Below are 11,170 nucleotides of genomic sequence, written 5' to 3' on the forward strand. Positions count from 1 at the left end.
AGGCTAAAGGACAAATGCTTGTTAGGTAATTTGGGTGGATATCCAGTGGATAATAACCTCTTGGTGCTGAATTCTTAAATCTAGCAAGAGATAGGACTCCCTGACCATGCCCTGGAAATTTCTGAAATTATCCATATTTCAGAGTTGGATTTTTCTGTTTACTGATTATTTTTGTTGTTTTCACTTATATTGCTACAGTCTCTAAAACCATTTTAAAAAACTACAATCAATATATGAAGGCTCCTGTGGTAACTGACATACATTCGTGCAACTGAGAGCTAGGGGCTACAGACTTTAAAAGAATTCTGCCAAGGAGCTATTCAATAGGGTATGTCAAAGCCAGAACTTCCTCTCTAGCTGGAATAAAATACCTGAAGGCTCTTTGTTAAATTACTCTTCTATGTAAAATTATGTATCTTTACTATTTGGACAATAATGCTCTTTTCTTTTGGTCAAAACTTGAAAATCTTTAAGATTTAAGAGAAAAAAAGTTATGATCTTGTGAAAATTTAGGCATGAGGAATAAGGAATTAGGCTAATGTAGTTTGCATGGTTGTGATTACCAATGATGGGTCATTACAACTTCATGTTTTGGTCTGCCACATGCATCCCAGCATTTATTAAAATGTCCCTGTGAACACAATCACACTCTAAAACAGCACAGATGGCAAAAGTATTTCCATACATGTTTTGAAGTGGTCTTCTAAAGGAAGCAAATATTCTTCAGAAACAGAAAAAAAAAAGTGATTGAAATATGGTTTAAATTTCAACCTCTTTTAATATTAAAATTATGCAAGTTTGATTAAATAGAAATTTAAACTGAGTGAACTGCTCACTGAAGAACAGCTGTGTAGTCTGCAGCTGATTTTCTACAGCAGCATGCTGTTCCACAGTCCTTCAGCTCCCTCTGCTGCTTAATTGATTCACAAATTTTTCATATTTGCATGGAGTTTTGACTTGGTTTTTCTATTCTCTGTCTTGATGAGAAAAAAGGATGCAGATTAAAATTGCACCTGAAGCAATGAAATGATTGCTTGAATTGATAAACAGTGTGTGCAAAGTTCCATGTAATTATTGTCCCTCCTTTTCTCAGGGAATGAGAAGAAGCCTGTCAGATTGTCCTGATTGCTTTCTGGTGACTTGCTGTGCATATATTCAGCCATTATAATTTGACTTGTTATAAATGAAAAGTATCTGTTGCTTAAACTGACTTTTTCTGGATATGCAATTTTATTTCATAGACATTATTACATGGAATCAAAGAATCATTTAGGTTGGAAAGATCATTGAGTCCAGCTGTTAACCTAACTAAAACTACACCTATGTATCTTATAAATACTTTCAGGGATCGTGACTCAGCCATTGCTCTGGGCAGCCTGGTCCAATGCTTGACAGCCCTTTCCATGAAGTAGTATCTCCTAATACCCAATCTAAACCTCTCCTGGCACAACTTGAGGTTGTTTTCTCTTGTCCTGTCACTTGTTATTTGGGAAAAGAGACCAAGCCCCACTTGGCTACAACCTGCTTTCAGGCAGTTGTAGGGAGAGATAAAGTCTCCCCCAGGACGCCTTTTCTTCAAGGTAAAGAACTCCAATTTTTTCAATTGCTTTTTTATATGACCTGTGCTCTAGGTGCTTCCTATTTCCCTTTCCTAAACATGCTCCACTGGGCTCAAAACTGACCACAGGATTCAAGGTGTGGACTCACCAGTGCTGAGTACAGGGGGATGATCACTGCCCTGGTCCTGCTGGCCTCACTGTTTCTGATACAGGCCAGGTGCCACTGGCCTTGGCCACCTGGGCACACACTGCCTCATGTTCAGACAACTGTCAGCTAACAGCCCAGGTGCACCTTTCCAGACACTCTCCCCACTGCCTGTAGTGCTGCACAGGGCTGTTGTGACCCACAAGCAGGACGTGGCTCTTCCTTGCCCTAGTGAACCTCATACCATTGACCTTGACCCATCAATCCAGCCTTACCAGAATACTCTGCTTCCTACCCTCCAGCAGATCTACACTCCCACCCAGCTTGGTGTCACCTGCAAACTTGATGAGGGTGCACTTGATTCCCTCATCCAGATCATCAATAAAGATATTACACAGGACTGGCCCCAATACTGAGCCTTGGTGAATGTCATGAATGACCCAAAGCCAGCTGGATGCAGCACCTTTCACAACCACTCTCTGGGTCCAGCCACCCCACCAGTTTTTAACCCATGGAACAGTGCCCGTATCCAAGCCAAGAGCAGCAAGCTTCTCCAGGAGAATGTTGTAAGAGAAAGTGTAAAAGGTTTTGCCAGTCCATGTAGACTACATCCACTAGGTGACTTTGTCACAGAAGATCAGATTGGTCACCTGCCTTTCATAAACCATGCTGGCTGGGCCTGATTCCTTGGTTGTCCTGCATGTGCATATGATGGCATATGCAATGCCATCAAAATGACATATGCATATCAAAATGACATTCCCCACCCCAAAGGCCAGGCTGACAGACCTCTAGTTCCCTGAATCCTTTTGACCCTGCTTGTAACTGGGCATCACATTTTCTAACCTCCAACTGACCACTGAGCTGTGTCCTTCCCATTAGACCATGATTGCTAATAAATGATGGAACATAGTTCAGTGAGCACTTCTGCCTGCTCCCTCAGTATCCATGCTTGGATCCCATACAGCCCCAAAGTCTTGTCTGTGTCTAAGTGGTGTAGCAGGTCACTGACCATTTCCCCTTGGATTACAAGGGCTTCATTCTGCTCCCTGACCCTGTCTCCCAGCTCAGCGGGCTGGGTTCTCAGAGAACTTGGTCTTACTAATAAAGATTGAGGCAAAAAAGCCATTGAGTACCTCAGCCTTTTCATTATTCTTACTGTGCTTCCCCTCCCATCCAAAAAAGGATCCAGAGTCGTCTCAGCCCTCTTTTTGTCACAAAGGTATTTACTGAAACACCTTTATTGCCTTTTACACAGTAGCCAGATTAAGTTCTACTTGGGCTTTGGTCCTAATTTTCTCACACAAAGCCTCATGACATCCTTGTACTCCTCCTGAGCTGCCTGGCCCTTCTTCCAACTCTCCTTTTTCCCCCTGAGTTCCAGCCAAAGCTCTCTGTGCAGTCAAGCTGGCTGCTCCAGCCCCTTGACAATTTCCTTCCTTAACAATGTCCAGCCTTCCTGGACTCCATCGCCCTTCAGGACTGCCTCCCAAGGTACCCTGTCAACCAAGCTCCTAAACAAGACAAAGTCTGCCCTCTCAAAGTCCAAAACACCAGTTCTGCTGAGTCCCCTCCTTACTTCTCTAAGAATTACAAATCAAATATTTTGTGATTACAGTGGCAAATAATGTCTCCAAATGTTTCATAATGATATACATATATATGTTAATAATTATGTCTTTATATAGCTCAATGTCCTCTTTATTAGCAATATTTCTTGCAGATTTCTCTGGAACACTTTCTTTCCAAGATTTTCATCATGTTCACCTATCAAAAATGTTAAAGTAAAAAAAGAAGCAGCTTGTATGCTTGCATTTTCTAGTTTTTATTGCTGTATTTTTCATTTCTAAGTAGACTTGATAAAGCTTATCCCAGATAGAAGACAAATGGATATATTCAAACTAGGTATTGGCCAAAATGCAATATAAATGCAAACACACACACATTCATTAAAGCAGGACTTTGGTTAATTAGGTATAATGAAGGGATTATCTACCAGAATGTATGTCAGAAGTATAAAAAACCCAGCATCATACATCATACTGACTAAAATGGTGACTTGAAGAGCAGTAAAGGTTAAGGGAATATTAACACATGCTGTTATGCTGATTTCAAGGCATCTCTGAGGCAAAGGGGTTTTGGAAACTGCAGGTCTATACAGTGGAATATGGGAAGCCTACAAGTCAATGTGTAATTTTCTCCACAGGTATCTGGGTTATTGTACCCATTTTTTTGTCTTCAGATATTCAGCCACGAGATTATGTCAGTCACTGATTAATTACGCTGGGAAAATAAGATTATGAAATCTCCATTCGCAATTTTGTAAAACTACTGAAAGCACAGATTTGAAAAATCATACTCAAGACCTTACTTCCTCCAGTACAATTGACTTTATGAGGGATCCACATTAATGCTTAGCCCCCTAGAAGTAATGGTTCCTGTAGGTATGAATTATGCTACACCAGGAAATAAATACAACCCAGAGACACTCCAATACAAACTCAGGCAATTCAGGCTTGATGAGCTCTCAGGAACTTTGTGTGTGCTCTGGTTTGTCCTTTGTGAGGATTGTGTTACGTTTGAATCTTCTCATAGCGTTTGCTGCTGATCAGGAAAAGGCAACACTGTTGTCATCTTCAGGCACCTTGTTCCCCAGTGACACCTTAGAAGTGACACCTTAGAAGCAGGACCACTGGTATGGAGACTAATCACATGACTGAATACCTCCCAGGAGGAAATTACAGCATGATGGTCAGATCCAAAACGTTGTAGGCACATGAAATAAATAGGTGAATGGTGGGAGCCCAAGTCTGCAGTCAAACAAAGGCCCTGCCAAAGGCTGCCAAATTCTGGAGATACTTGGGAGTGCCTCCCCCTTTCAGCTGTAGCATGACAGGCACTTGAAACTGGTGCATGTGCTGACATTTCCCCTACCTGAGCAGTTCAGTGCCCCACTCCAGCTCCAGTCTCAGAGTCTGCTGCCCCACCACAGCCAAATCTCAGCTATCCATTGCCTGAAAAAGCTTCATACATTGACTGTCCTGTTGTCACAAATCATATTGGGACACAGAACAGGAGAAGGCAACACTGATCATCATAACCAGTCCTCCACTGCCAGAGACAATCAGGACATGAGCAGCAATTCAAAGCATAAAGGACTCAAGTCACAAAAGCCTTCCTACCACTGGAAATGTTAGATGACCCAAGAATTTCAGGAGGTGATCAAAAGAAAATAATTAAATTTAATTAAATTTTGGGTTTATCCATAGTTATTAAATCCAGTGCATAGAGCCGTAGTTCAGGCACTCATCTTTTAAAATAGAGTGATGAAGATTACCAAGTTCATGACTGTGTATCGAGGATAGAGGAAATGTAAAGATTTTATGAAAAGATTTATTCAGTAACAACAAAATTTTCAGAAACCAAGTCCGAGTCAGTCAGAGTGAAAAAATTAAAAGCACATTGAATTGTATTTGACAAGTCATTTGACATAGTAAATTATCTTTCTGGAACAACAGGTTAGGAAACAGTTTTTAGTCTTGTTCATTTACTCCATTTACTTCCATGGAAGTTGGCTCATGAAAAATAAAAAATTAATCAATAAGTTTGATAGCTTTGCCCTTTCCATCAGCACTGTGGGCATAGACTGTAACTCCAGGTGTCACTGAACAACCAGGTATTAATGTAATTTCTCATGTGGCTTTCCCTCCCCACCTTACAAATTAGCAGTATAGCGATCTCTGTTCTGAAAGTCTCTGTAAGCACGTTTTGCATCTGCTTTGCTGTGTGGGATTCTTCCAAAAGGTTCCAGATCATTGAAGCAGGCATCAAAAACTTCATCCACAGCTTTTTCTGCTGTTTCTTTACTAACTTTTCTAACAGCCAGAATGGAACGGATTGCTCTGTCTCGCACACAAGTCTAAAGTGAAAAAAAAAAAAAATAAAGAAAAATGTCATTATTAGCAAAGTTTTTTTCCAGATTTTCCAAATATTAACTCCTATTGTATAGGCAATAATTTTGTATGAAAGAGTCAAACAGTGCCTGTAACAAGCATTAAAGTACATTTTAGTTCCATCCTGTGTGAACTACGTGCTTTAGTTTTCCATGTATACATAAACCATGAAATAATTAAAAGACATTTCTTAGAGCAGGAATTAAAATACAATTTGGCATTTGTTGTAGGTATGAAGTATTTGTAAAACTTTTGTTTGTAAATTTGTAAAACTTGACCTGGACGCAAAAAAAAAAAAAAAAAAAAAAAAAAATCAGAAAGAAAGACACAAATACCAGTTAGGTTCTTTACAAACTGAAATGCTGTAAAAAAAAAGGGATGACTTCTCTACCGGCCTTCATTTTGACACCTCTCTTTATGGTAACCTTTTCTTACAGTTTGTTTACCAAAAGACAAAAAAATATGTAAACATCATCTACAAGCTAACTGCCAGTCTAACCCAAGCAACTACTTGGGTCTCAATCTGTAGACTTCATACTATTTACAAAAATTAATTCCTATGAGATTTAACACACATGGTTACTTAGAAATCTTCTCATTTTGCTTCCTTAAGTTTTCAAAGACTTTTTCTGAGTGTCACCCGCTTATAGTGGATAAGGTATCTCCACTACGTTTCCTGCAAGCCCTGCTTGTTTGATTAGCCATCCATTGTCAGTGGTAATGCCTTAAAACACGACTAAATATTCAGGGATTTCAATAAAAATAACAAGGTGGGAAAAAAAAAACTTAACATCTATCATTAAGGGTTAGTCAACAGGAAATCAATGATCAAGGGTTAGTTAAGAGGAAACACCAAGCCCATGGCATCTATTTCTTTTTTTAAAGTTTTCAGCTATGAAAGTGCAGAAGGCTGAGACCAAGTAGGTAGAGATGACTCATAACAAATTATTATATTTTAACATCCACAGCCTTTACCTGATGGTGTCCTTTCAATCCAAACTTAAACCTGGCTATTTCATTCATCAGTGTACAGTCTCCACTGAGATTAGCAGCTCGAATCTATTGAGAAAAATAAAAAAGTCACAAGATCAGAGAAACACATGAAAATACGAAGTCAAAAAAGTTGTAACAAATGCTTTTCTTCAGTATATTTCTGGTGACTGCTGGTAGAGGATATTCCTGAGGCCACTTTAACTTCTTAAGTACCTGCTAATACCATATCCTTTACATCCATCTCAGCCTCGGTGAACTACAGCAAGTAGTCCTTCCAACTCCTTCAAGTTTCTCCAGGAACTACATCTCACATATCCCTAAAGTTTAAATAAATGAGCAGTAGAGCTTATATGTGTGAGTGTATTTATATATACGAACTGCTAAAAGAATGTGAAAAGCAATATTCTCCCCAGTCTATATCAGAATCTGTTACAAGAATCAGGAAGAAAGGCAGGTACCTTTCAAAGACTACAGCTGCAATACCCAGAAGAGCAGTAACCCATCTGTTTTGCAAAAAGCTACATTTAAATGTATGCTTTAGCTTAACTGTCTTGTCCTGTACACTAGAATTTCTTTTGTCTCCTAAATATTCTATACCCGATACAGTATGTTAGAAAATGTAAATAAATCTTGATTTCCTATAATTAAGTACCAGAGTAGAAATAAATGCATGGAAAAAATGAAAAGTAAGAATTAAAAAGCTGCTAACAAAAAATGTAGATACCATATAATTAAGTAATCAAAATACCCAAAATGAAAGGACAATCCTGAAAAGAGCAAGAACATGCACAATCTTGATTTATATAAAACTTATGTTTGAGGTTTACATGCTTTATTCTGCACTGTGTAAATGCTTGGATAATAAAATAAAGTAGATGACAGTTAATAATTCAGAATTATTATATTGACTTTACATGGCAAAATGTTGGCAGTGAGGGGCCTGCCAGGGTGGCTTCCATGAGACTGGAGAAGTGGCTGTCCCTGTGTCAGAGACTGTTTTAACTGGTTTTAAAAGGGACCCACCATTAGTGGTGCTGGTTTGATTGGTGCTGGTTGTATCTCTGTGATGACACGTGTAAGAAAGGATAAAAAAAAAAAACTACAGGGCAGCTGTGAGACACATGAGTGATGAAAATGTGAGGGAAACAGCCCCACAAACACCAAAACAGTGAGGAAGGACAGTGAGGAGGTGCTGCAGGCATCAAAGGAGATTCCCTGGCTACCTGTGGAGAAGACCATGGAGACAGAGGTTGTCTCCCTGCAATCTGTGAAGTAACACAGTAGAGCACATATCCACACTGCAGCCCAAGGAAGACATCATGACATAAGAGACAAGCATGCCCTGAAAAAAGCCCATAGAGAGCCCATGCAGGAGTAGATTTTCTGCCAGGAAATATGGGCCTTGGGGGACCAATGCTGGAGTACTCCGTTCCTGAAACATTGTATGCTGTGGAAAGAACTCAAGTTGGAGCACGTCTTGAAGAATAGCAGCTCAAGGGAAAGATTCATGTTGAAGTAGCTCACAAATGACTATCCTGTGGGAAGGACCTCCCAAGACCAGGGAAAGAGTGCAAGGATGAAGGAGCAGCAAAGACAAAGCATTATGAACTGACCACAGCTCACATCCCCTAGGTCACTGTGCAACATGGCAGGGAAGGAGATAGAAGAATCAGAAATGAGGGAGTGAAGCTTAGCCTGGGATAAGTTTTTCTGTGACCAAATGGTAAGGATTACATCAGAAATCAAATAAAAACATGTAGACTTTACAGATACATCACCTGTGTCACACACATAGGAGGATGTACTCCATTTAATTTCATCCTAAATTAAAGCACCAAGTATTAAGGCCTTTAATTCTCAAATGTCCTCTGAGACCACAGAATCATAGAACGGTTTGCGTTCTAAAGGACCTTAAAGATCATTCTAGCTCTCATCTCCCTGCCATGGGCAGGGACACCTACTAGACCAGGTTGCTCAGAACCCCATTGAATGGAGATGGATTCATAACTACAGTGTACCAGCAGCAATAAATACCACAATTACTCAAAAAATGAACATTACAGGAAAAGACAAGTTATTTATTAATTAAAAAAAAAATTAAATAAAAACAAGGTTATTGTGATAACTACCAAACATACCAAGACTTGCATGGGATAAAAAGAATTCTATAAGCATTTGATTAATGTGTGAATGTGTTTTCACTTCTAACTACTCTCTTATTTATCAATTACCACTTACGTTCACAATGATCACATTCTACTTAGTATGACATTAAGTTACTAATAATTGTGAAAACTAAGTATTTGTTTTACGAACAAACCTCTTTAGGCTGACCTGACAGAAAGGACAAAATGTACTAACAGGATTAAAACAAATGAATTATGTGTAACAGACCATATAACACAAAGCAACCCTAATAACCAGCAATAATTAACAAAATGACAACATTAGAAGCATTTTAACTTACCTCTGAACATGCCAAGTGTTTGACATTTTTGAACCAGTCAACATGTGCACGACAGTGATCAAATGCATGAATCAATTCATGTGTGACCACCCGGTTCATATGGGATTGTTGGCGAATGTTGTTCTGACACAGAACAATCTGCAGAAGAAGAGAGATAGGTTCTCACTAAGTTTCCTCCCTTACTTCTCAGAGACACAGCATACACCACTGACAGGATTTGGGGTGTTTGGATTGCTGTTTTACAATATTAACAGCATTATCATCCTGAAGGGTACTAGTTACAACATCACGGAACATCTTTCATTTATCTCTTTTCATGAATAACTTAGGTATCAGTATTGGCAGATTTAATCCTAGCAATAAAACACTAAAGAAATTGCAGTCCTTTGAAAGGGGACTGTGTCTAGCACCTACCTGTGATGTGGCAGCATCAAAACCTCCACTAACACAGCCATCACAGTTTTCACAAGAAAAGTGTCGGTCGTTGAAGACAGTGCTGAAAGGCCCAAACAAAGTTACAGAAAAGAATTTGAAAAACTTCAGTCACTACTTATCACAGTGACGTCACTACACAGAACAAGACAAATAAATCTACATACCAACCAGATTGCTTCAGAGCCTCAAGGAGAAGTCGAGCATATGGATCTAGAAAAAATTCCTGCAATCAGTTTCTCTAGACAAAAGTTTTGAAAATCATCTATAAAAAAATATAAAGACAGTCAAGGAAAAAAAAACAAACAAGAAAAGTTCTATACACCCTAATTCATACATTGCAGAATTTAATCCTATTGCAATGCAACTGACATCTGTTACAGATCACGTTATGTGATATAGAATCATAGAACAGTTTGAATTGGAAGGGACCTTAGAGATAACCTAGTCTCAATCGCCCTGTCTTGGGCAATGACACGTGTCACTCGACCAGGTTCCTCAGAGCCCCATCTAACTGGGCCTTGGAAAACTCCCAGAGATGGTGCAACCACAGCTTTTCTGGGCAACTGTCCCAGTGTCTCATCACCCTCACAAAAAATTTCTTCTGTATATTTAGCCTAATTTTGCCCTGTTGCAGTTTGAACCCATTACTCCTCGTGCTATCACTGCAATTCATGATGAGCAGTCTCTGTCTGGCTTCCATGTGGGCCCCTTCAGACACTGAAAGGTTGCTCTGAGGTTTCCATGCAGCCTTCTCTTCTCCAAGCTGAACAGCCCCAACTTTCTCAGCCTCTCTTTGTAGGGGAGGTGTTCTTTACCAACTTGGTGGCCCTGCTCAGGACTCACTCCGACAGTTCCATGTTCTTCTTCTCTTGGGGGCACTGCAGGTGGATGCAGCACTACAGGAGGGGTTCCAGGAGAGCAGAATAGAGGGAAGAATGACCTCCCCTGACCTGCTGCCCATGGTCCTTTTGATGTAACCCAGGATACAGAGTAGAAGCTATTCAGAAATCAAGTCAATCCTGACATTATTTTGTTACTAATAAACATAATCAGAGTGGCCTATAGTGACCATCATTTGCTGTTAACACTCACAATCTACATCAAACAGTGAAAAGGAAGCGAATGCACAAAAACTGACAAATCATCGTAACTTTTCAGGGAAAAGAAGAAGAGAACCTTATTAAAAGAAGGAAAAAAACCCCTCAATCACTTTCGAAATCGTATTCTGTCTTAACCAAAATCAGCGCTTTGCTAAAGCGGCAGCGCGGGGGTGCTGCGGCAGGAGGGCAGGGCCCTCCCCGGGACCCGCGGCACAAGGTCACCGCTGCGGGCGGCCCGGGCTCCGCCTCGGCACCTCCGCTGCGCCGCGGGGGCCGGGGGAGCGCTTACTCGTTTCCAGGGTCAGCCTCAGCATCAGCTGGCACTTGTTGTGGAAGGTGAAGAGGCTGCGGAACAGGAAACTCTGTGGCTTCTTATTCCGGTCTGGGAAAAGTCTGTAGCCGAAATCATCCTCCTCCTCCTCCGCCGCCCCTTTCTTCTCCGCGGCCGGCGGCGAATCAGCCTCCCCGTGCCCCATGTCCGGCCGTGCCGAGCCGGGCCGTGCCGTGCCGTGCCTGCC

At 40.6% G+C, this 11,170-nt stretch overlaps 1 protein-coding gene across 1 annotated transcript; it reads right to left on the bottom strand.

Moving 5' to 3' along the window:
• Window positions 1-5,077: 5,077 nt before the first annotated feature.
• On the bottom strand, window positions 5,078-11,166 carry LOC131572878 (mitochondrial inner membrane protease ATP23 homolog). Its single transcript, XM_058826299.1, has 6 exons — window positions 10,942-11,166; window positions 9,717-9,762; window positions 9,532-9,613; window positions 9,118-9,255; window positions 6,633-6,716; window positions 5,078-5,623 (listed from the first exon to the last, which is right to left on the bottom strand). Exons 1-6 carry the CDS (start codon window positions 11,126-11,128, stop codon window positions 5,420-5,422), a joined length of 741 nt encoding a protein of 246 aa, XP_058682282.1. The 5' UTR covers window positions 11,129-11,166; the 3' UTR covers window positions 5,078-5,419.
• Window positions 11,167-11,170: the final 4 nt, after the last annotated feature.

Source organism: Poecile atricapillus, chromosome Z, assembly GCF_030490865.1.
Source record: "Poecile atricapillus isolate bPoeAtr1 chromosome Z, bPoeAtr1.hap1, whole genome shotgun sequence".
In the NCBI taxonomy this organism is placed as follows: Eukaryota; Metazoa; Chordata; class Aves; order Passeriformes; family Paridae; genus Poecile; species Poecile atricapillus.